At 41.8% G+C, this 27,309-nt stretch overlaps 1 protein-coding gene across 1 annotated transcript in view; it reads left to right on the forward strand.

The window, feature by feature from the left end:
- Positions 1 to 27,309, forward strand: part of MAP3K15 (mitogen-activated protein kinase kinase kinase 15) — a 287,980-nt gene that overhangs the window by 85,838 nt on the left and 174,833 nt on the right. The window contains exons 4-5 of the mRNA XM_077480742.1: positions 18,145 to 18,338; positions 26,300 to 26,468. Of these exons, the coding sequence (XP_077336868.1) occupies positions 18,145 to 18,338; positions 26,300 to 26,468 (363 nt within the window). The remainder of the gene's footprint in view (positions 1 to 18,144; positions 18,339 to 26,299; positions 26,469 to 27,309) is intronic.

The following is a 27,309-nucleotide window of genomic DNA, read 5'->3' on the forward strand; positions in this document are numbered from 1 at the left end:
AATTGCATGTACAATCACTTTAGGCCACTTTCACACTGGGGCACTGGGGGTGTCAGCAGTAAAGCGCTGCTATTTTTACCCCAGCTAGCGGGCAAAAAAGGGCTAAAAGTGCCTGCAAAGCGCCACTGCCGAAACTGCTTTGCAGGTGCTTCGGCGGCACTGCCCATTGATTTCTGTGGGCAGGGGTGCTTTAGGAGCAGTGTATACACAGCTCCTAAAGCGCCTCAAAAATCCTGTTTGCAGGACTTTTTTTAACATCCTGCAAGTGCATCGCTCCAGTATGAAAGCCCTCATAATTAGTGAAATGATGTCCACCTGTGTGCAATCTAAGTGTCACATGATCTGTCATTACATATACACATCTGTTTGAAAGGCTCCAGAGACTGCAGCACCTAAGTAAGAGGCACCACTAACCAAACACTGTCATGAAGACCAAGGAACTCTCCAAACAAGTAAGGGACAATGTTGTTGAGAAGTACAAGTCAGAGTTAGGTTATAAAAAAATATCCAGATCTTTGATGATCCCTAGGAGCACCATCAAATATATCATAACCAAATGGAAGGCAACAGCAAACCTGCCAAGAGATGGCTGCACACCAAAACTCACAGAACGGGCAAGGAGGGCATTAATCAGAGAGACAGCACAGAGACCTAAGGTAACCCTGGAGGAGCTGCAGAGTTCCACAGCAGAGACTGGAGTATCAGTACATAGGACGACAATAAGCCGTATGTTCCATAGAGTTGGGCTTTATGGCAGAGTGGCCAGAAGAAAGCCATTACTTTCACCAAAAAACAAGATGGCACGCTTGCTATGTCTGGTGCAACCCCAACACATCACATCACCCAAAGAAACATGGTGGTGGCAGCATCATGCTGTGGGGATGTTTTTCAGCAGTCTGGACTGGGAAACTGGTCAGAGTTGAGGGAAAGGTGGAGGGTGCTAAATACAGGGATATTCTTGAGCAAAACCTGTACCACTCTGTGTGTGATTTGAGGCTAGGGCGGAGGTTCACCTTCCAGCAGGACAATGACCCCAAACACACAGCTAAAGCAACACTTGAGTGGTTTAAGGGGAAACATGTAAATGTGTTGGTTTTGCCTAGTCAAAGCCCAGACCTCAATGCAATAGAAAATCTGTGGTCAGTCTTAAAGCTTGCTGTTCACAAGCACAAACTATCCAACTTGAAGGAGCTGGAGCAGTTTTGCAAGGAGGGATGGGCAAAAATCCCAGTGGTAAGATGTGGCAAGCTCATAGAGACTTATCCAAAGCGACTTGGAGCTGTGATAGCCAAAAAAGGTGGCTCTACAAAGTATTAACTTTAGGGGGGGGGGGGGGTGAATAGTTATGCACATTGACTTTTTCTGTTAATTTGTCCTATTTGTTGTTTGCTTCACAATAAAAAATAAAAAAATCTTCTAAGTTGCGGGCATGTTCTGTAAATTAAATGATGCAAATTCTCAAACAATCCATGTTAATTCCAGGTTGTGAGGCAACAAAACATGAAAAATGCCGGGGGGGTGAATACTTTTGCACGGCACTGTATGTGCTTGTTTCACAAAGTCTTTTAAAGGATAAGTTTATGTTTTGAAACGTGTTACATAGTTGGTGAGGTTGAAAAGTCCATCCTATGTGTGTGATTTTATGTGCAACCCTGTATGTTGTGGTCGTTCAGGTGCTTATATAATAGTTTTTTGAAACTATCTATGCTCCCCGCTGAAACCACCACCTGTGGAAGAGAATTCCACATCCTTGCTGCTCTTACAGTAAAGAACCCTCTATGCAATTTAAGGTTAAACTTCTTTTCTTCTAATTTTAATGAGTGGCCATGTGTCTTATTAAACTCCCTTCCGCAGAAAAGTTGTATCCCTATTGTGGGATCACCAGCATGTTATTTGTAAATTGAAATCAAATCCCCTCTCAAGCGTCTCTCCTCCAGAGAGAATAAGTTCAGTGCTCGTAACCTTTCTTCATAACAAATATTCTCCAGTAAAGATTTGGCTGCTCAATAACCAGGCACGGCACTGCATCGCTTTAACTGACAATTGCATAATTGTGTGACGCTGTACCCAAACAAACCCAAACGTCCTTTTTTCCCCCGCAAATAGTGCTTTCTTTTGGTGGTATTTGATCACCTCTGCAGTTTTATTTTTGGCGTTATAAACAAAAGAAAAGCGACAATTTTGAAAAAAAAACACAATATCTTTTTGCTATAATAAATATCCCACATTTTTTTGCTTAGGCCAATATGTATTCTTCTACATATTTTTGGTAAGAAAAATCGCAATAAGCGTACATTGATTGGCTTGCGCAAAAGTTATAATGTCTATAATAGGGGATAGATTTATGGCATTTTTATTATTTCTTTTTTTTACTAGTAATGGTGGCGATCTACGATTTTTATCGGGATTGCGATATTGCGTTGGACAAATTGGACACTTTTGACACATTTTTGGGACCATTGACAATTATACAGCAATCAGTGCTATAAAAATGCACGGATTACTGTATTAATGTCACTGGCAGGGAAGGGGTTAACACTAGGGGCGATCAAGGAGTTAATTGTGTTCCCTAGTGTGTGTTCTAACTGTGGGGGGATGGAACTGTGTAAGAGGAGAAAGAGATCGGCGTTCATACTTAGTATGAACACATGATCTGTCTCTATTCCCCAGAAAGAACTGGGATTTGTGTGTTTAAACACATAGATCCCGGTTCTCGCTCTGTCACGAGTGATCGCGGGTGCCCGTCGGTCATTGCACCCGCCAGGCACTTGCCTCGGCTTTGGGCACATGCGTGTGCCCCTAGTGGCCAAAAAGCGAAGTGATGTAAGGTAACGTCAGTTTGCCCAGCCGAGCCAACCTGCTGCAGTAAAACTTTGGCAGCTGGTCCGGAAGTGTTTAAAGTCCCTTATCATCCCCTCCAAGAGCTTGCATACTATTCATGCTAGGCTAACTGGTCTGTAATTTCCAGGGATGTATTTTGGCCCTTTTTTAAATATTGGTGCTACACTGGCTTTTCTCCAATCAGCTGGTACCATTCCAGTCAGAAGACTGTCAGAATAAATTAGGAACAATGGTCTGGCAATTACTTGACTGAGTTCTCTAAGGACCCTTAGGTGCAAGCCATGGCAGACCTCCTCTGTTAACTTGATTAGGTCTTAGGTACACTAAGTACTTAATTCTTTTAAAACCTTCCTTTTTACCTAGATGAGTTCTGCATCCCCTGCTGCTAACTTATCCACTCATCTCTAACTTATTCCACTTGGCTCTATCACGTCATAAGCTTTAGTTTTAGGAGTACTTTCTTTATATTAATTCGCCCAGCAGTACTCCTTAACACACATTCAAATAAATGAAGGGCACCATTGGGCGGAACCCCAGGGTTCTTCAGGACCCTATTTCAGAAATCCAGCTATAGACGATGGGCTTATATAGACCAGTTCACTGGTATCTATTTAAATGATTATTGGCTTCTGTTATCCTGTTAAACTTGTACATATATAGCATGACAGGACAGCTTTATACAAATAAAACATTGGAAACTTGAAATGCATTTCAAACACCTGGAGTAGATTGAAAACAGGTATTGCCCATAGCCACGTTTGCTTTCTGAACTGTCCTAGATAGATACCGGATGGAAGAATACCTTTCTCTTCATTACTTTTCGTATATAAGGTCAGCTAAGTCTGAACATAGATAGGGGAGAGCTCATCATGCCAACATGGTAGTACAAAATTTTACAGAATTAACCAAAAGTAAACACTTTAAAATCATGCTTCATTGCACTTAACAATCTTCTCCATCTATGAAGCAGAACTCCCAGTGGCTCCATAAATCTCAACGTTCATGTTAAGTGCTCAACAAGGTCCAGTTAAATTAAAAATCTGCATGTAATTACTTGGTCTGGGGGAGTGTAATGACCTTGGCAGCTACCTCCCTAGCTCTCCTTCATGCATACATTTTTCGATTGAGCATATATAAATATATGTGATTTGTTACTTCCCTTCTGGTTAAAAGCAGATATCCCACTAAATGTATTCCAATGTACAATCTCATGTTGACTGCGATAAATCCTACATGTGCACTCAGTCATCTTTCTGCAGCACCATATATTGAGGTCTATAAATGGGTAGTCAACACACTTTGATGTGTCTGCTTTCCTTTTCTTCTCCTGTGTCACTAGCAGCTGATACTTATTTTCAGTGCCTTGTACCTCTCTGGTACATTTAATACCTGATACTTCTCTATTACACTAGTATACACCTTGCTTCATAGTTTTTTTATTATATACCTGATACAGTCCGCTGGCCCTGCTGTATCTGCAAGATGCGGAGTCATCGTTACAAGCTGCCCTGGAGTTATTCGGTGAGTTTGGCAGATTCTCGGGGATATGCATAAATTGGACCAAATCGGTGCTCTTTCTGGTGTATGAGCGGGCTAAGAATGCTGCAACTCAGCTAGCGCTGAGATGGGTTGAGGAGTTCACTTACCTGGGTATTAAACTAACGAGGGACCCGCAGTGGATTATGTACCATCTTTTTCTAATAAAGACCAACCTTTTTGTTAAAAAAAAAAAAAGAATTGCTCCAAGTACTGATTGGCTCGTTCTGCGGCCCCATTAGACTGTGGCTGATATGCAGAGGAGAAAGCAAGCTGAATTTCCAACTGTGCACAAAAAGGCTCGCCAGAACTGGGACACAAACTGACTACCCCTGTCCGATACAGTCACCTTGGTTAGCCCATGTAAGCGAAAGATCTCCCGAGCAAAAATGGCCAGTTCCTTAGAAGTGGGCAACTTCTTAAGTGGAATACAATGACACATCTTTGAGAACCGGTCAACCACCATAAGGATAACAGTGTTACCTTGGGAGTTTGGTAACTCCACTTTGAACTCCATAGATAGGTGGGTCTTGGGCCTCTCTCCGTTGGGTATGGGTTGTAGGAAGCCCACTGGATGGTGTCGTGGAGTTTTACTTTGAGCACACATGGAACAGGCTGCTATGAAGGCAGTTACAGCAGCACGTAGACTAGGCCACCAGAGTTGTTGGGAAATAGCCCAAACAAGTTGATTCTTCCCAGGGTGGCAAGCTGCCTTGGGAGAATGGTAAGTCTGGAGCACGGCAGTACGGAGACTTTCTGGGACAAAGCTTTGGTCACAAGGTTTCTCAGGAGGAGCATGGACCTGAGCAGCAAGATTTTCATCACCCAAAGGAGAAATGAGACTGGTGCAAACCGTAGCCAGAATACAATCAGGAGGAATCACAGGAACCGGAACCAACTCCAACTTGGAAGTGGAGGAAAATTGTCGTGACAAGGCGTCAACCCTTACATTCTTAGTACCGGGTAAGAATGAGACAATGTAATTGAAACTTGACAAGAAAAGAGCCCATTGTGCCCTTCTGGGAGAGAGACGTTTAGCCTCAGACAAGAATGTGAGATTCTTATGGTCAGTAAGAATGAGAACCAGCACAGTGGTACCTTTGAGGAGATGTCTTCATTCTTTCAGGGCTAAAATGATCGCCAACAGCTCTCTGTCACCAATGTCGTAATTGCACTCTGCTGGTGACAATTTCTTGGAAAAGTAGCCACAAGGATGCATAGCGCTCTAGGAGGTAGGACGTTGAGACAGAAGGGCACCAACACCAGTCTCAGAAGCATCAACCTCAAGGATAAAAGATAACGTAGGATCAGGATATGCCAACACAGGAGCAGAAACAAAGGCAGCCTTGACTCTCAAAGGCCTTAATGGACTCCGGAGACCAACTCTGTGGGTTACCGTCCTTTCTGGTCATATCAATCAGCGGCTTGACCAGAGACGAGAAGTTACGAATAGTAGTTGGCAAAGCCCAGGAAACGCTGCAGAGGACGTAAACTCATGGGTCGGGGCCACTGTAGGTTACCGAAAGTTTCTCTGGGTCCATCGAAAAACCAGCAGTGGAAATAACATAGCCCAGGAATTTAACCTGTTCACGATGGAATTCGCACTTCTCCAGTTTACAATAGAGATTATTCTCTCTTAGTTTCTGAAGCACACGACATACATCTGATCAGATTGAAGCAATTGTAATGTTGTTTTTACTTTTGCTTGCTTCCTTGCTTTTTATATAGCAGTTTCTCTTTCAGAGTTCCAGACATGATTAAGTATTTCTCCATCGCTAAACAATGAACAAACTTTATAAGGGTCAAAGTTGTAATGAAACGGTCTCTATTATTATAATATAATTTGAGCGATTAAGTTCTCTAGAGATCTTGCACAAGTCTCGCGATACAAAAGGAACCAATGAATGACAGACTGACAAAGACTGCGTTTTTATGTTACTTATTTCATTTTTCAATATGTTCAAGGCTTCAAGATGCTAGCAATTTTTTACATTTTTCAAAACTCCCAGGGCACACCTGCAAATCTTACACGGCACACTAATGTGCCACAGCACACAGTTTGAGAATTACTGTCCTAGCAGAATCCATCTGGGCGTTGTTTTCCTTATACCTCTCTACTATATGCAGTGCATGCAGCACCTCAATGCTCTGCATGCAGTGCCTCCACGTATTGCCTAATGCCCTATATTCCATTCATTTCCTCATGCTTCTGTTACGGGCAGTGCCTTAAGCTGTGGCTTGTGCCTTTCTATTACATATTGTGATTTAAACCTCCCCACTATGCAGTATCCTCATGCTTCTCTATTGTAATATCTAATTTCTCTCTATTATCTCGCACTTATTACACAGTGTCACATGCCTCTGCACGTATTGCCTCAAGCCACCCACTGCTTTATGTAGTACATGCAGCACCTCTTTGCTGCATGCAAAGTCCCATGTTTCTCTATTATATGCAGTGTTTCCAGTGAGATTTACAGACAATTTACAGTTACGTGGCTTAAATATAGATTCTAATCCATTGCATCATGCCACCTTTTCATGCAGTACCAGGTATCTCTCTACTAATCTCAGTGACTTCTATTTTTTTGTTTTACGCTTCTACGTTTTCTTCTTCTCTGATACAAGAAGTACCTCATACCTCTATCTTCTGTGTTCCAGGCAATACAGATATAGTTGCCTAAAAATTCAAGGCATTGATACCCAGTTTGGGTATGTTTTAAGTTGAACACACATTAAAATCGATTAAGGTTTTATTAAGTGGTGCTATAAAAATAAAATATCCCATAATAAAATTGTAAGAACATTGCAAGCAGTTGCAGAGTATGTATCTAGTGGGAATATGGCCACACATAATACAATTTAATTGTACAACAGTCCTCTTTAAGTTTACCAATAACTATGCAGTACGATGGACTGGGATAACCACAGAGACCTACGAATGCCCCTGGAAATCAGGAGCAGTTGGGAAGCTATGTGATTGTGTTGAGTTGTATTGTGTTAATCATTACTTTGATGATGTAAATGGTTTATGTGGAAGCAGCAAAGCAAAAGACCCATTACCAAAATAGTTATTTAAGTGTTACTATTATTTCATATTGAACGTTTTTCTTATCTGGGAGTGATGTGATTTCCTGTAGAGACGAGAGGACAATATGACAGTTAATGCTTGAGACTCCATTATTTGTCATGTGCTTTTATTCCCAGGATTTGTATAATTATAAAATATGTGTACACACAGATGCCTCTGGTACATTGCAGACTTTGCCCTTGTACACATGGTCAGACACTCCGACGGAAAATGTCAGATCGGACCGTGTTGTCGGATAATCCGACCGTATGTGGGCTCCATCAGACTGTTTCCGTCGGAATATCCGACCAACAAAGTTTAAGAGCTGGGCTATAAAAATTTTCGACAACATGGTACGATCGGACTTTGTCCGATCGTTAGTAGAGAATTCCGATCGGACAAAGTTCCACGCATGCTTAGATCAAATTACAAGACCAAAGCTATTATCTACTAGCCTGAATGTAGTCCCGTTGTAAGGAAATAACATCATCACGTTCTGAACGATTGAATTTTCCGACAACTTTGTCCGACCGTGTGTATGCAACACCAGTTTTGGACAAAGTGTTGCCGGAATGTCCGACCGTGTGTACAAGGGCTTACAGTATCCATTTCTTAATGACCTATTTATGCTGATAGGAGGCTGTATGTGTGTCACTGCACATCCACGCATTTACATGCAAACAGATGGATGAGCACCCCTGGACACAGACTGTTCATGTCCAGGGCAGCTTACCCACATAAAGACCCTTTGATTAATGGTGACATGCGTATAACTTCTGAGCCTGTGTAAATGGGGCCTAAGGGATAGAGGATGAGTAATTCAGGTACATAGGGTTATGCTGCTGTTTTTGCAAGATTACACACTTGCAAACAAAGCTGTAAGGGAAGCCTAATATAACACTTTCTACTCTTGTCATGCTCCAGTTTTTTGCTAGTGTCCTAGGAGAATGGACAAGAGACAGAAGAAAAAACTTTCTTTGGTTTTTATTAAGATTATTATTTTTCTTCTAGCATGCTTCTTCAGTTACTGCAGAGCCAGTGGTTATACTGCTCTTCGGATCAGCTGATCCTCGGCACAGGCTTGGAGGCTGTACCTAGGCCCCACTAAGAGGAAGAAGCAGGGCCAGCCTGTAATGAGTCCTGTGGGCACTGGGCTCTGCTTTGGTGTAATGTGTAGGTTAGCTTCAGAGATGTTCTTTACAGGTCCAGAGCCAAGTTGCTCACATCTGGTGGAACTGAAGACAACTTAGGGTTTATGCCCACTGGAAGGGCAAAGGCTATCCAAACGGGGCATGTCCCCTGGTCCCTGCCTTACTGCCTTCAGTGTACCATGCTTACTTGTCTTATAACTAGTAATGAGTATCAGGGTTTGATTCAAGGTGGGTTTGCCAAACATTAGTGAAGTTTGAATGCAGAATCCAAACCCCATTGAAGCTAAAGGAGTTGAATGTTAGAAATGAGTAATCGCCATTTTTACAGACCCGAGGAACATATTCCAAAGCAAAAGAATGTTTAAAATTGTGGTGGGGATAAAATGTAATATTGCTTGAATTGAAACATTAAAAATTCTCAATTCCTTGAAATAGCATGCCTGGGGATCCCCTTAACCTGACCATTAAGTGGGGCCTCTGTATGGTGTATACAACCTAGTACAGCAAAACTGACATTTACAAACAAAATGTTGTTTCAATTACCAGTAAAGACAGCCCCTGGTTGCTTCATTCTGTTTGATAGAAAAGGGGCTGGGGATTTCTTTCTACTGTACCAGAACCTTATCCTTGATAATGCTCTGGTATACTGTAGATCTTAGGGGACCCCATTCAAAAAAAAAAAAGTAGGCATGGGTTCCGCCCTAACATACATACCAGACCCTCATCCTTGACGCATGTCAAGGGGTATCCTATACAAAAAAGACTTAAAACAAGTGGTGTGTACCTTCCCCAGATCCATACCAGACCCTTATCTAAGCATTCAGACTGGAAAGCCATGAAAGGGGAGGCCAACATGCACCCTCCTCTGAACCATACCAAGCATGGAGAGGGGACCTTCCTTTGTCTTCTTGATGAGGGCTATTCCGTACAACCCTGTCCTGATGGTCGTGGGGCTCTGCAGGTGTGGGGCTTTTTGGAATCTAGAAGCCCCCTTTAAAAATAATGGGGCCACCAGATATTGTTGCCCCCAAAGTGAACAAGTAAGGGGTACACGGTACCCCTACTCATTCACCAAAAAAATTTAAACAGTAAATAAAAACATAAACTTTTTGACAAGTCCTTTGTTGAAAAATAAAACCTCAAAAATGTGTCACAACGTCAATTCATCTTTAATAACACCATCTAGCGATTCAGATCCTCATCAACCATGATGAATCCACCCATACATCCAGTCCCATCACTTGCACTTGTTATAATGGATCAAAAGCGTAAGGGCAGAGTTCCTACGGTTCTTTCCAACTCAAAGTCCACTAACAGTTTACCTGTAGAAGACATCCTGGTTTTTAAAGGCCCTGTGGATAAAATACTAGAAGCCCTTTTCAAGGCCATTTTCTCCCTTGCAGGCCCTTGCCAGAACTTAATTGACTTGTCCAAGGATATGTCTTGGGATTTTTAATCTACTCTTATGTTTCTCTCCATCCACCAACTGAAGCTCATGCTCCATTGGATATTATTCACTTAATATCCAGAATTTGTCTCCTACAAATACTAAGGATCCTTTAGCTCAGATGCTGGTCTGCAATGTAAGAAGCACCTATTGCATATGTCCCTTGATGGGGAACACCGGGTAGAAAGAGCATCCTTTTGCCCCAGCAAAAGAAGGCTAAGCCCCAGTCTGGAATACCCTCTACCTGAGAGGATAAGTAAAGTTCCTGTTGTTTCTCTCAGGCTGGAAAGTCCAAGGCTAAGCCATAAATCCTGGACTCTCAAAACCACAAGTAAGTCTTGTCAGAGTGGGGGTTATGTCTGTTGGCCTTTGCAGCCACCTTGTCCCAGGACATTTTAGATGTTTGGGCTCAGAATGTAGAATCCAAGGGCTGTAAGCTAGATTTTCAAACTCTACCCCCACCCTGTTTCATGGTATCAAAGCTGCCAATATGCCTGCAAAGGCCAATGGAAATCCACTCTGCTCTGGCACAGCTCCTCTCTCAAGAGGTCATAGCCATTGTTACAGAAAAGGTTCCAGGGTTTTTTATAGTGTTGTCCCGATACTGATACTAGTATCGGTATCGGGACCGATACCAAGCATTTGTGCGAGTACTTGTACTCGCACAAATGCACCCGATGCCAGATCCGATACCTGGGAAAGATAAATAAAGTGACCCGACGCACCCGGAAGTCAGCGGACGGAAGTGAAGTGACGCTCCGTGTTGACGTCTGTAGTTGGACATCCCGACGCTCATCTTGGTACACCCTGCACTTGGCCGCAGTAAGCTAGCAGTGGACATCTTGTTACACCCCAGCCATTATAGTTCAGGCAGGGTGTAACAAGATGGCCGCTGCTGCTTTTATGCGGCCGAGTGCAAGGAGTACCAAGATGGGCCCATAAGTGCCACTCATCAGTGTCAGACACCTGTCAATGCCATCTATCAGTGCCAGCGCCACCTATCAATGTCATCAATCAGTGCCAGCCACCTGTCAGTGTCACCTATAAGTGCCAGCCACCTGTCAGTGCCAGCCATCAGTGCCATCTATTAGTGCCCACCATCTGTCAGTGCCCACCATCAGTGCCATCTGTCAGTGCCTGCCATCTGTCAGTGCCAGCCATCAGTCACTCAGTGCTCATCAGTGCCACCTAATCCTATCAGTGCTCATCAGTGCTGCATATCAGTGCCACCTAATCTGTATTGTGCTTTAAAAACTGCCACATGACATAAAAAAAAAAAAAGTATCGGTAATCGGTATCAGCGAGTACTTGAAAAAAAGTATCAGTGCTTTTACTTGGTCTTAAAAAAGTGGTATCGGGACAACGCTAGTTTTTTATGCATTTTCAAATAATACAATAGTATTACAGTAGTTATAGTAACTAGTTCAGTAAACAATATAAACTGACATATTTAAAGTAAAAGTAAAAAAGTAATTGCAGAAGTCCGTTATTTGAGCTTTGCCCAAATGAAAGACAAGGCAACATAATACATATACTGTAGTATGCTAAGACCTTGAAGTGTAAACCCAAGGGTATTAAGCGAGCCAAGGCCCGAGGATTACATCAGTCTGCAAAATATTAGTGTGGGTAAATTGAGAGGTCAATAACAGAATAAAACATTACATGCAAACAAACATGGATCAGAAGTGAATTTTGATGTTCTTTATTTGTGAAACAAAAATGTAGCGCTAAGGTGATAAACACTGGTGGGACAGGTGGGACAAATGTTGGGCCCACCTGTCGTAGGACAGGTGGGTCCAACATTTCTGGTAAGAGTATCCACCTTGTATTCATAGAAGGTTGAGTCCTCAAATACCACTTCAGACAAACAGGTCGCTGTTGCTGATTTTTTCCCTGCCTCGGTCTATGATTTAGATGAGAAGATTGATCACTTCCGTCTAATACGACAAGAGGACGTTTTCACAGATTGATGAACTGACAATAGTTTATTTTTCAGTATTTGTATTATGCAGCTTTATTTTCACTGCAACACATAATTATTATTTATGATATACAGCCGCATGTATATTGTACTGGGTGTTTTATAACACACGCAATAATCTTTGCATTTTATCTCACAATAAGTGTGAGACTTTCTCCTTTAGCACGGATTGTTTGTACTTACTCACTTTCCATATGTTATTGTGTTTATCATCTTAGCGCTACATTTTTGTTTCACATTTATTCTAACTTTGTTTGAGTGTCAGCTGCTGATTCTATTAGAGTAGTGCAGTGTTTTCCCCTTTGTTACATTTCTGATGTTCTTTATTTACCTAGGAACCTGCAGGAAAGACAGAGGAAAGAGGGGGGAAGGAGAGAAGGAGGGGGAATTACAAAGGGAAGGGTGGGGAGCAGAACTTTGAAAGGAGGAACTGTGCCAAATGGGGGGGGGGGGGAATTTAGGCCACTAGGGGCCAAGTGATTCACGAGAGCAAAAAAAGGGGGGGTGGGTGGAGCGTTTTTGCGCTAGAGGCAAATAAGACATTCCAGCAAAAAGGGGGTGGTTGGTGGAGCCAGCCAACATCTGCTTGAAAGCATCTGAGTAGGAGAAGTGTCACCAATGAAACATGTATTGCGGAACCTTTTGGTAGTCCCCTTGAGAAAGTTGGTTAAATCATCCATACATTCAGTATCTTGAGTTCGATAGAACCACTGCCCTCCATATGGCTGGGATGTAGGAGCAGGCCCTGTTGACCAAATGAGTAAGGATGGACTACTTATATACCATGGACTCTTTATATAGTTACATAGTAGATGAGATTGAAAAAAGCAGGGAGTGTAAAAAGTGGGAAAGTTGAAGGATCTTGAAAGGTCGTAGCAAGAAAACGGATCTATCGGTGGACATTTGGCTGGCAGTCACCCTGGTAGAAATTTTGCAGGAAATTGATAAAAAAAGTATTTTTACGGATGATGAGGGGAATGGAGCAAGTCCATATGTAGTTAAAGCTTGTTTGCAATATTTCCATGTTGGGACAATAGTCAGATGGGTGCAGAGTTATAAACGTGGGACTATCAGGCTCTATAAAAGGGCTGCAATGGGAATGGAGGAAATAGGCTGCTCCATGGACACCCATTGCTTGGTCTTGGAGTGACGATAGAAATCTAGGGCTCATTTAAGATGTACGGCCAGCTGGAAAAGTCTAACATCAGGAAACACCATCCCGCCATGGGTTTTTGGTCTATCCCTGATGGTTAAAGGTGCTTGATTGCACCAAGGGAGATCCAACACAGCCCAATCCTTCTAGGAGGTGCCCAAATTGGGGCAAGATATGGCCATATTTGGTTCCTGCAATATGTATATCAAATTAGTTTTGTATGAAAGTAGAACCAGAGTTAAAAATCCCTAAAAAAATAATTGTAGCCTGAGACAATAGGCGTCCTGCTCATAAATGAGCAATGGATTCACTGCTGGAACCAAAGGCTAGCCATATGTAAAATAATTTTAGGGGGCAATAGCTAAAAGGGGCAATTGGAAGAAGTTTGTCTTTATTGACAAGTTTTTCTTTAAAGCGGAACTCAAGAACTTTCATTTTCTTTTTTACATGAGATCTGATGGCCTAGCTCTGACTGGGAACATGGACACCAAAACAAAATTACATATATTCTAACCCTTCCCTGTCTTGCTAAAACAAAATAAAAGAAAATTATTTTTACTTTTGCTTGGTTTGTGATTCAGGAGATTACCCCAACTTCCTGTTTCAGTAACATCGATGTGTCAAGGGTAAGGTAGTTAGGAGAGCAATTAAAATACAGACAGTATTAAAACTTTTACGCAGGTTTAAGGGACTGAGTAAAGTGATGGGGACTGATCTTATGTGCAACTATCTCCTGTCTACAGTTGCAATGATTTATCTCACATGTAAAACCTCCTAGAGAAATCATTGTAGACTGGAATAGTTGTCTTGATTTAAAATCAAAGTGGTTGTAAACCTCAGACATGATATATGAACAAAGCATATCCTTCTTTAGTATGTACTTGTCTCAAGTAAGAGTGGCATTTCTGTCTGCTGCTTCGTTTCTCTGCTATCAGCATAAATCACTTTTGACAAGTTTTCCTGACACAAGAGAAAAATTGTGACAGGGGAGGGACCTCCAGCAGATTGACAGCCTCAACTCTGTTCCTTTGTGCTTTGTGAAGGGAGGTGTGTCTCTTCTCTCCAATCATCTCCCAGAGCTCTCCTCACTGAACTCTGTGGAGTGCAGTGACAGCTCTCTGCCCCCTTTTTTCTGACAAGCTTATATATTCTGGACTTTGAGTGGACGTGAAGAAGAGAAGACTGCAGATAAAAAATTACAAGTTATGTAGGAGGATTTGTTTCATCTCTGTGTATAACCTGAGGCCAGTCACTTCACTAGGTATATGTTAGGCCGCGTACACACGGGCGGATTGTCTGCCCAACTTAGTCCGCTGAACCGTGTTTCAGCGGACAATCCGCTCGTGTGTGGGCTTCAGCTGACTTTTTCAGCGGACAGTCTAACGGACTAAGTCTTTCGGAATTTCCGTAATTTTGTCCGTCCAAACTTGGTTTTGTCCGTCCAAACTTGGTTTCAGCGGACAGTCCGCTCGTGTGTAGGCAAGTTGGACGGACTAAGTAGGGCGCATGCTCAGAAAGGATTTACACGGCCGAAGGTTGCATTGCAGTGTATTGGACGTCGTATTTCTAGTCCCGTCGTACGTGCTGTATACGTCATCGCGCAAGCTTTCAGCGGACTGTCTGTTCATCGTGTGTGGTCAAGTCCGTTCATTCAAAAGTTGAACGGACTGTCTGTCGGATTGTCTGACGAACTTAGTTGGGCAGACAATCCGCCCGTGTGTACGCGGCCTAAGGGTTTACAACCACTTTAAGACATATTGAATGGGACTCACAAATGAAGCCAAGGATTGCCTGTGTTTGTTTTAAAAGGGAGCTTTAGCAAAAATATGTTTTGAATAAATTGTGGAAGGGTTATAATTTCTGTTGGGAAGAGTTAAAAGCATTTCTTTACTTTCTCTTGTGTCACTAGGACAGGAAATGCGGGGAAATCTCAACACTGGAGTAACAAACAGCAACAAAAATCTGACAGCCATTATAGCCTTTCGTCACAATGTTTTTTTTTTAACTTTATAAAATAGTATAACTAGAAAAGAATGAATGTAAAATTTAAATTAGAATAGCCCATATGTAAACAAGTCACACTCAAGTGTAGAGTTAAATTTTACCTTATGCTGTTACAGAATTATTGGAGGTATTTTCTCTAGGGAAAACTACAATTTCTTTGAAAAGTTTATTTTTAGTGAAGGGCTCTATAAATAGCATTATCCTGCTCTAGTACTCTTCAGAATACTAGCAAAGTATGACCTCTGTCTGTAAATGAGAAATCTAGCAAAGGGTGTTGTTGAAATGGGTTACATAACATGTTGTTATATGGTTAATTGTACTGAAGAAGGTAACCAGAGAAACCACACTTCTCATGATCAAGGTTTCTGCTTTGCCTCTTGTTTGTGTCATTTATTTAATGAGTGAAGATTGTTGAAGAACACATTTCATGTGTGGTTCAAATATATTTTTGTCAATAGTGGGGCACTGGAAAAAATTGTATATATCGCGCTAAAAAGATAATAATCAAATAGCAGCCAGCACAACACCAAACAAGTGCATACCAAAAATATGTATATAAAAAATATGTGCAGCCCTCAAATATGCAAAAACAATGAAGTATAAGTGGATAACCAATGTAAATAACTACAATCAATATTGATATAGAACAGTGATAGGAATATCACAAGACATCCAATATTTAGTGAGTCCATATATTAATATAAGTGAAAAAAAGAGAAAAAAGTCCATAAATGGTAATGGGAAGAAGGTGACTTCTAAACCAAGAAAGTCTTTTCCATGTGACTTTAATATTTAGGTGAAGAAACAACAGTATAACCACCACCGGTTGTGAAAAGGCTTACCGGAGTAAGAGGACTCAAATGATTGACAGCAGCGGGAGCCAATGGTGTTAATCAGGAGGGAGAGTCCCGGATGGCTGAAGACACTCGTGCAACATCGCTGGATAGAGATGGGGCTCAGGTAAGTATTAGGGGGGCTAAGAGGGGCTGCTACACACAGTAAATGTATTATCTTAAATCATAGAATGCATTAAAATAAACATTCTTCTGCCCTTACAACCACTTTAAGTCAAATATATAGAGTTAGAAACTCTGTCAAGTACTCAATGTTGTATATGACTACATTGAGTCGGCATGTGGCTGAGCTTAGGCATGAACAAAGTCTGATGTGACTCAATTTTTGTATTCTATATTAGTGGTCTCCAAACTGCGCCCCGGGGGGGGGGGGGGGAGGACATCAGCAATGGAGCACTATTCTTCCCAATGACACCTACAATGGAGCACTATTCCTCCCACTGATTACAATGATGGGCACTATTCTTCCCACTTACACCAACAATGGGACATTGTTCCTCCTACAGATACCTTCCTCCCATGGATACCAGTGATTGGAAACTTTCCACCCATTGACACCGATGCCGGGGCACTAATCCTCCCACTGACACCAATAATGGGGCTGTATTCTCACCCGGACACCAATGATGGTACATTCTTTCCACTTCTTCGATTCCCAATAGCCACAGTCTGGCCCATCTAAATTCTGAAGGACAGTAAACTGGCCCTTTGTTTAGGAGGTTTGGAGACCCTTGTTCTGTATGGATGGGATGATCTGGCATATGTGGTTATATTGAGGGATCCTCACTGTTTACTCAGATCAGTCACCTAGTTGTTGAAGTTGGTGGTGTCTTATCTGTTTGTTTTTTGCAGTTGAAAGACTGAGGACTGTTGACCTCTCATGATTTACTCCTTTTTATAATCTTTTTGTTTAACTTTGCCACTGTTCTCTCTTTGGGTAATAAAGAGGGATGTGTTCACCAGTGAAATCATTTGTAGTGTCATAGTATAGTCAGGTGTACATAACTTTCTCTTTTTCCTCACAAATGGTTGGCAGAGTATGGCTGTCTCTGATCAGCTGGAGTAGTAGGTTGTTTTGAATTTGAGCTCTGTCCTTGCTTTATGACTTCTCTAACCCAACGGTGCTCATTATTTTAAAGCTGAACTATAGGGAAAACAAAAATACTCCCTTGTAGTGGGACTGCCCCCACGCTGAAAGAGTTAAATGCTTATTTAGGTCTAGGGAGCCACAAAAAACACTTTTACTTAGCCAGACCTCCATTCTCGAAGGTGGGGGGTGTAAAGCCTTGTACACATGAGCTGAATGTAAGCCCATGTGCACTTCAGCCGGACCGACGAAAGGCCTTCCAACAGAAGGGACATGACCGAAAAAGGTCTGCCGACGGACTCCCAATTAGCGCTGTCAGCCAATGGCTGAGAGCGCTGACCGGCGTGTTCTGGTTGGGGGGACATTGCCCTGTCAGAACACAATAGAACAGCAGGGGAGATCGCTGTGCTAACACCAGATTGTTAGTAAGCGAGTCTTTCTGGGCTTTCAGTTTTATTTTGTTCAGCCCTGCTGGGTTGAACAAAAAAGGACTAGTAGTGTGTACTAGGCTTAAAACTGGTCTCCTCAGCCTCTACTCCACTATGCTCTGCCACTCACTCTCTTACATTAGATTACATTACATTACTCTCTTACACTATCAAGACCAATACAGAGCCTGTAGCCCTGCAGTTGATGTGAGGACGCAGAAGCACAGCCCGCTGCCTAAGCGTAGGGAGTAGAGAAGAGCCTGCCCGTTGGCGGGGTTTGCATAAGTAAAACTCCTTTTTGCAGTCCCCTAGACATAAACAAGGACGCAGGCGTTGCAGTGCCCCTGGGGGTATTCTTGCTCTCCCATTTGAGGGGCCTTAAATTCCCAAGTTTACCATTTTCTCTTTCTATAAAACACTGAGGGAATTCAGCCTTTTTTTTTAAAACATCTACTAGTGCGCAATTTCCACCAGAGTAGTTAATAGTTATTGTATATTTTTAGAACATATATATATATATATATATATATATATATATATATATATATATATATATGTATAAAATCTTATTTAAATCTTATTTTTCTACTTCTAGGCCTCTAGCGGTAACTATTACTTCATTTCATACATCGTGACACCCTGCGGAGACTACTTTTGCTGTGAGAGTGATGCCCAGCGGAGAGCCTCAGAGTACATGCAACCAAACTGGGACAACCTTTTAGGACCATTATGCGCCCCTCTGATTGACAAATTTATTAGTCTGCTGAAAGACATACATGTTACGTCATGGTAAGTATAATGTTCATTCTAGAAAAGAGTATTTATTTCCATAAATTGGCCATCCATGCACAGCCACTTAAGAGGAAGAGATGATAAAACCATTCAAAATTATAGTATTTTACATGAAGTATGAATTTTTCCAAAGATTGACCTGCCAGCTTATCATACCCTTTCCTAAGCCCAATCAATGCCTTTTTAGTATTCAAGATTTATGGACTCGGACAGATTTTGTAAGTGGCAAGAATTGAGTTTGAGAAAACAAATGAGTTTGTCTATATGCAGCAGTTTCCACTCCCCACCGTTCACCTCAGAAGTCTAAAAACCTGCGTGTCTCTTAACTCAAGTACTCTTACTCAAGTATAAACAATGATAGCAGCTTGAATGAATTCTTCTAAATCTAACCATACAGAATACATAAAAAGTGCTGTGCTAATCCTATAAGTTAAGTTCTAAATAATGAGCATCAAAAAAAAAGAAAAACAAAATAATATCACACTGTTCCTGTCAATTTTCATAACCCTCTCTAAGTGCAAGTATTCCAAAGACAACATACAATCCCTTTAGGAAACATATTAGAAATCATTGCATATAAATGTCCCAATATTATGTTATTTCAAAGATGTAAATAAAGTTCTTCCAAACACCCTAAGGCCGCGTACACACGGGCGGATTGTATGGCCTACTTAGTCCGTCATACAATCCGACGGACAGTCCGTCATACTTTCGAATGAACGGACTTGACCACACACGGATGCACAAACAGTCCGTCGAAAGCTTGCGCGATGACGTGTACAGCACGTACGACGGGACTAGAAATAGGAAGTCCAATACACAGCAATGCAACCATCCGCCGTGTAAATCCTTTCTGAGCATGCGCCATTCTTAGTCCGTCGAACTAGCCTACTCACGAGCGGATTGTCCGCTGAAACCAAAGTATGACGGACAGAATTACGGAGATTCCGAAATACTTAGTACGCCAGACTGCACGCTGAAAAAGTCCGCTGAAGCCCACACACGAGCGGACTGTCCGCTGAAATGTGTTTCGGCGGACTAAGTAGGCCATACAGTCCACCCGTGTGTACGCAGCCTAAGTCAAAAAAGTGTGCAAATGACAATCCACAGAAGAAGATTCAAAATTACATCTCCGTGACCTTCACACCATCTTTGTGACAAAAGAGAACTCTTACCGGAAGGGGTTGACTCCCAAACAAATGAGTGGTCATCTAGCACTCAAGCATTTTAGACAATCCCACAGGCGCATTATGGGGTTGATTTACTAAAGACAGATAGACTGTACACTTTGCAAAGTGCAGTTGCACTCTGCAGATGCAGTTGCTCCAGAGCTTAGTAAATGAGGTAAAGCTTCACTTCCCAAAGAGTACCCTATCACATGTAAGAAAAAAAAAAAACAGCATTTTTGCTTGGACATGATTGGATGATGGAAATCAGCAGAACCTCTGTTCATTTACTAAGCTCTGGAGCAACTGCATTTGCAGAGTGCAACTGCACTTTGCAAAGTGCACAGTCCACTTGCCTTTAGTAAATCAACCCCTATACATCCTCTAGCATCATATGATGGCAATAGCGCTTATAAAATGCCATACAAAGAAAAAAAAAGTGGAAACACTCCCAATAGTGTAAGTTCATATATAAACTTGACAGCTACTGCCATTGTATGATGCTGGAGGATACTATACCACACCTGTGGCATTGTATACATGTTTGAGCACTGTATGACCACTCATTTGTTTGGGGGTCAGCACCTTCTGGTAAGAGTTCATTTTGCTTTCATACTGGGGTGGTGCGCTTGCAGGACAGGAAAAAAAGTCCTGCAAGCAGCATCTTTGGGGCGGTGCAGGGGTGGTGTATACACCGCTCCTCCACCACCCCTGGCCATTGAAATAGATGGGCGCCACTTTCAAAGCGCCGTAAATGCGATTTGAAAGCAGCGCTCAGCGGGCACTTTTAACCCCTTCTGGGGGGTTAAAAGCGCCCCGCTAGCGGTGCCAAAGCGCCACTATAACAGCGGTGTAAACGCGCCGCTATAGCATCAGTGCCAAATTGCCACTATAACAGTGGTAAGACGCCGCTAAAACTAATGGCATCTTTACCACTAATGCTTGCACCACCCCAGTGTGAAGGGGCTCTAAAAGAGAAGTTTGGGATTTAAAAAAAAAAAATTACCGTATTTATTGGCGTATAACACGCACAGGCATATAACACGCACCATATAACATATTGGCATATAACATGCACCATAGTTTTAAGAGGGAAGTTTCAGGAAAAAAACTTTCCACAGCCCCCTGCACAGTACACAGACCCCCTAGCACAGTACACACACCCCTGTACAGTACACAGACCCCTTAGCACAGTACAGAGACCCCCTAGCACAATACACAGACCCCTGCACAGTACACAGACCCCCTAGCACAATACACAGACCCCTGCACAGTACACAGACACCTTAGCACAGTACACAGACCCTCTAGCACAGTACACAGACCCCTGCACAGTACACAGACCCCTGCACTCCCAGGAGACCCACTGCATTCCCAGGAGACCCCCAGTACTGCCAGCATACTTTAAAGTCAAGAAAAAATCACTGCCAGCCCCTTCTCATACACTGCTCCTCCTGTGTCATTGTCATAGCAAATCGAAGCTTCTAAATACCTCATTAATGCTGTTCGGTCATGCTACCCGATCACGTGACTGCTCTCCTCTGATGTTTCATGGGCGTCACGTGACCGCTCTCTAATCTAAAGCTACACTCGGGGAGGATGAGGAGAGGGAGGAGGAGGAGCAGCCGGAAAGAACGGTGTTAATGAGGTATTTAGAAGCTTCGATTTGCTATGACAATGACACAGGAGGAGCGGTGTATGAGAAGGGGCTGGCAGTGATGTTTTCTTAACTGTAGCATATTATTATTATTATCGATTTATATAGCGCCAACAGTTTACGCAGCGCTTTACAATGTATAGGGGGGGGCAACACAATTGCAGTGCAATACAAAAGGTACAGGAGGGCCCTGCTCGTAGAGCTTACATTCTAAAGGGAGGGGGTGGTGGTACAAAAGATAATAGCTTGCAGTGCTATCCCAGGGCCAGAGGTGGGACAGCTGGTCTGACACCCCCCCAATGTGTGGCACCTGGGGCAAACCTCCCGATCCCCGCTCCCATTGGTAAAAAGGAATATCGGCGTATAACATGCAGACACTGTTTGCCCTCTATTTTTAGGGCAAAAAAGTGCGTGTTATACACCCATAAATGCAGTATACTTACCTAGGTGGATGCAGCATCCATCCGATGCTGCATCTTTCCCCGCCAGCTCTGCAGTGAGAATTGAGCAATCAAACATGGCTGATCACTTAGTTCTCACCCTTCGCTCTGAGCAGAGAGACATGACTGTCTGTCAGCCAGATAAAACTATAATTCTGCCACTTAACAAAACTCTGGTGTGACCATATCTTGAGTATGCCATCCAGTTCTAGTCACCAGTCCTCAGGAAGGATGTGCTGGAACTGGAGACAGACCAGAGAAGGGCAAAAAAACTAAAAAGTGGGCTGGAGGACCTCCATTATGAGGAACTAGTCCAAACATTAAATTTACTCTCCCTGGAGAAGAGATGCTAAAGAGGGGATATGATGGCAATATACAAATATCTTAATGATGATTCTAACATTGGGAGGAAACTATTCAGTCTCAGGTCACCCAAGAAGATACGTGGCCATTCAATGAAGTTGGACAAGAAGCGGTTTAACCTTAAACTGTCTATGTGGTTCTTTACTGTTAGAGCAGTAAGGATATGGAACTCCCCTGCTTAATTGGTGGTTTAAGCAGAAAGTGTTGCTAATTTTAAAAACTTTTAGATGAGCATCTTATTGAACACATTATTCAGGGATATGGGAAGTGGTAGAGACATAAATATACCCTTACCATCTGCGAAACGATGAAGGTATTGTGCAAACTGCTTTTCTGTGTGTTTTTTAGTGTCTAAGTGCAGAATTGGTATCTTTTGGGATTTCTAAGCATTTAGAATAACTGTGCTGACTAAATTACCAAGCCGGTGATTGATGACCTCTTATTTTGAAAATTCTTGTTCCCTGGCAGTCAAGCTTGCCTAGTAGCTTCAGTAGTTTCTGACTCACTGAACTATGACAATCATACATACCAGGATATAGAGGGGTTGATTTACTAAAGGCAAAACCACTTTGCACTACAAGTGCACTGAAAGTGCGCTTGGAAGTGCAGTCGCTGTAGATCTGAGCGGAAGATCTGAAATGAGGGGAAGCTTTGATTTTATCATCCAATCATTTCCAACCTAAAATGCTGTTTTTTATTTTCCTTGCATGTCCCCCTCAGATCTAAAGCGACTGCACTTCCAAGTGCACTTGTAGTGCAAAGTGGATTTGCCTTTAGTAAATCAACCCCACAGTGTCATATCTCACCTCTGTAACGTCAGCTTTGCTCTGAGGCAGTAACTTGTGGAAACTGCTGGCCACTTGGATTAGCATGGCAGCTTGGCAGATGGCATTTTTAGAATTCCATCAAGGCAGTCTACATGTTTCCTTAAATTAGAGTTTTCAATTAATAACAAATCCCTGATTTATCATACTGTATGCTTTGCTTTAGGGTTGTTGCTTACAAGGCATCTGCCAGTCATACAGATAAATGCAAAGAACTTTCAGTGTCCATGAAGTTTACCTACCGTAAGAGATGTCTGTTTTTGGGTTGAAGGAATATATTTTTCATTTGGCACAGTGCAGCTGTAGTCACCTAATTGTCCTGATAAATGCAGAACATTGCCCATGCAGCACAAAGCAACAAATATACTTTAAAGGCTAAACTGGCCAATTCAGACAATTGGCATCAATATTTTAAATGTACTATGCTGTTTGAAAGAATACTGTTAATGCAAATGCCAGCTTTGTAGACCTTTTCTGTCACCCAAGAAGCCTATCGGAAGCACTTTCAATGTTTACATTCTTACGACCAGGCATTTTTCCAGGATAAAGCAGATGTTGGGCACTCGTATCCAGCATGGCAGAGGTGAGCATGCTTCCTGGTTCGAAAGTCGTCTATGTGTGGTTTGTGCTCTCCCCTTATCTCAGCAGCTGCTGAGCTTCTGTGATGATGATTCAAGTAACCAATATCTGCTGTGTCCTGAAAATAAACCAGGATGTAGGAATGTAAACATTGAGGGTATTTCAGCCATGCTTCATGAATGACAGAAAAGGCCTACAGGTGTGACAGTTACATTAACCACTTTAAGACCGGACCATTTTGCTGGCTTAAGACCAGACCACTTTTAGCGATTCGGCACTGCGTCGTTTTAACTGACAATTGCACGGTCATGCGATGTGGCTCCCAAACAAAATTGATGTCCTTTTTTTCCCCACAAATAGAGCTTTCTTTTGGTGATATTTGATCACCCCTGCTGTTTTTATTTTTTGCGCTATAAACAAAAATAGAGCGACAATTTTGAAAAAAACGCATAATTCTTTACTTTTTGTTATAATAAATATCCCCCAAAAATATATAAAAAAAACATTTTTTTTCCCTCAGTTTAGGCCGATACGTATTCTTCTACATATTTTTGGTAAAAAAAATCGCAATAAGCGATTATTGATTGGTTTGCGCAAAAGTTATAGCGTTTATAAAATAGGGAATAGTTTTATGGCATTTTCATTAGTAATTTTTTTTTACTAGTAATGGCGGCGATCAGCGATTTTTATTGTGACTGCGACATTGCGGCGGACACATCGGACACTTTTGACACATTTTTGGGACCATTGTCATTTATACAGCAATCAATACTATACAAATGCTTTGATTCCTGTGTAAATGACACAGGCAGTGAAGGGGTTAACCAGGGGGTGGCAGTGTAGGGGTTAAGTGTTCCTAGGGGCGTGTTACTAACTGTGGCGGGCTGGGCTTTGTGTTAGTGAACACTGATCTTTGCTCCAATCACATGGAGCAGAGATCAGCGTCACTTGTTGCTAGGCAGAAAGGGGAGATGCTGTTTACAACGGCATCTCCTCATTCAGCCGCCGCATGAGATGATCGCGGGTATCCCCGTGGCGATCGAGTCCGTGGGACCCGCGACTGGACTCACGGGAGTCCCGACCAGCACGCAAGCGCGCCGTCAGCGGCGCGCACGCGATGGCAGGGCGGCATTTAAAAATGCCTGCCCGTGCCATTCTACCGACGTACATCGGCGTGCGCCGGTCGGGTACTGGTTAAGCAATATTCCTATAAGTAAACTGCTGGTGACACTTTCTCATGATAGCACTGGGTGCCTAAACAGCCAATCACCATGCACCAACTAGTACTGTTGTTTGGGAGAATGGGGAGTCTTTGAGGTATCATTTCTTTATTGTTTCAGTTTATGATTTCCCAATTTCCGATTTCCCTGAACCAGTTGTATTTTGGTTATAAAATTATTTTTTGGGATCTAAATTTGAAAATGTTCATACCTTTCAATAAGGTTTGAAATATCTAGCCATTTTGTACAATGCATGCTCCTAGTTTGCTTATTTCTGGTATCCTCCATTGCCCTATATGATCCCTTTGATCAGTACAATATCATTATGTTTTTTATTATTTCTCATTTTTATTTTTCATTTTCCATTTATATTTTTGCATTCCTCATTTCACCCATTTTTCACACAACTTTTATTTTTATATTTTTAATATTATCAATTTTTCACTTCCTCACATTTTATTTTATTTTTGTATTATCATAACATATCATTTTCTCATTACCTTCTACACATTTTTCCATATGCACACGCAATTTAAGAAAAAAATTCTTTCTTTGTATTATTATTTACCACCTTCAATCACTCAACTTCAATCATGTATTTTTATTTTGATATATTTATTATATACTTTTACACTTTTTTATTTTTCATTGATTATGTTCTATGTTTACTTTAAACTTTTCATTTTTTTTTCTCCCTTGTTTTTAAATGTATTTTGTTCCATTCCCCCCTTTTTACTAAACTCAGGACCCCACATTCACTATATCTGGTCTTCCACAGTACACAGAACACGGAAATGCAATTATTTTACTAAATATAAACTGCTAAATACCTTTTCTCATCAGCAATATATAGCAGTCTTCTATAATTGTCTGGTTAAAACTTATAGGAGGACTTTTCATTCTGCACTGATTGTCCTATGAGGATGCAGGACCCCTGACCCTCTGTCTGGACAGTGTTGATTGGCCCTGTGCTGATCACATGCACCCTCCCAAGAAAAAAACAACTCTCTAGCAATACACACCAAACTGAACATGTGCAGCCTGTCCCCTGGCACTGTATTATCAGGAAATATATTGGGGACAGTGGAAGGTGGAGAGTATCAGAAAAGACAGGATCAAACAGCCTTTTTACACAATGAGGAGATTTAACTATTTAGGTTCCACATAAGTATAACAAGCATGCTTTATTGCATATACAGACTGATTTTACTGTTGTGGGTTTGGTAACACTTTAACACAACACACACACACATTTCCACTTCCCCTTCATGGCCGATGGGGCTAATATAAGCTTCTGTCCTGCTCACATCCCTCACCTCTGTGACCAAACCCCAGCAGGCAGGGCAAACTGCGCCACAAGGCATGGCTGGAGTGGCACTGGCTGAGGCCACACATCTCGCTACACATCGGCTGGTTTGAGCAGCACCCCTTTATAATGAAGCCTGACACTTCAGGATGGGGAGTAGGTCACATGTTCCCCAATACCCAGAAGTATGTTAGAGCAAACAGTGAATCGTGCATCAAGGTCACTAAGAAGAGGTCGTGGGAGCTGGCATTAAAGTGAACCTGTTGCTTTGTCCTGAAAGGGCACAATACATGTTCACATTAAATTCCTCTGTATATTATTGATTGCGCACAGTGAAAAAATGTACCTTGTTTTACCTTCCAAAATTCACGGTATAAATGTGCACCTCTGCTTTCTCTTTTAGTGCATACTACAAGGAAACGCTGCTGAATGACATCAGAAAAGCTAGAGAAAAGTACCAAGGAGATGAACTTGCTAAAGAGCTGGCCCGCATAAAATTACGAATGGATAACACGGAAGTGCTGACTTCAGATATTGTAATCAACCTGCTCCTCTCATACCGAGACATCCAGGTTAGAGAGTCTGAAGGAAGATATTACGCTGTAAATCATAACAATGCATATCTAATTACTTTACATGCTTTTACGTGCTTACTAAGCTTCCCAACTTTCTTTCTGAGGAAACTGAGGTGTGCAAATTTATGATAATGCAGAAGATGCCTTTGCCAAAAATACTGTATGTGTAATGTCATACTAAAAGTAATTATAGTGTGCAGATTATTGCTTTGCTTCATGTCTTTAGATTATATCTCCTGCAATTACGTTGTAAAATAGAGTTAGGTAGCTAAACTAACCCACATACGTGCAATTTAATCTGATCAAGGCAGGTGCCATTTTTACCTTCTGGATTTGGTACAGACAAATACTGAGGTCTTCAACTACCATTGAGCAATGTTAGACTTTTGTGTGTCACAGCACCTTTAACCACTTGCCTTAGTTCAATATTTTTTATTTTTCACATACATGTTAAAATTAGCATTTTTTAATTTGGAAAATTCTTTAGAACCCCCAAACATTATATATTTTCTGAAAATGGAGGCCCCGCAGAATAAAATGGTGGCTGTTTTTTTTATGTCACACGATATTTGCGTTTATCCAATGAAGTTTAGTGCACAAAAAAAAAATAAAAAATGCCCAATTTTTTAGTAAAATGTAAAATATGATGTTACTTTGAGCACACAGATACTAAACATGTCAAGATTTCGAATTTTACAAGCTTGTGAATTATGACAGATTACGGTACATAAAGTTGTCCATAGGTGAAATTTTAAAAGCCTTTACAGGTTAGGTCAGTTCAGAGATAAACATTAAATATGGTGCTAGCATTATTGCTCTGACATTCATGGCGATATCT

This window comes from Lithobates pipiens, unplaced genomic scaffold, assembly GCF_037356315.1.
Source record: "Lithobates pipiens isolate NorthernLeopardFrog02 unplaced genomic scaffold, aLitPip1_a1.2 Scaffold_16, whole genome shotgun sequence".
NCBI lineage: Eukaryota > Metazoa > Chordata > Amphibia > Anura > Ranidae > Lithobates > Lithobates pipiens.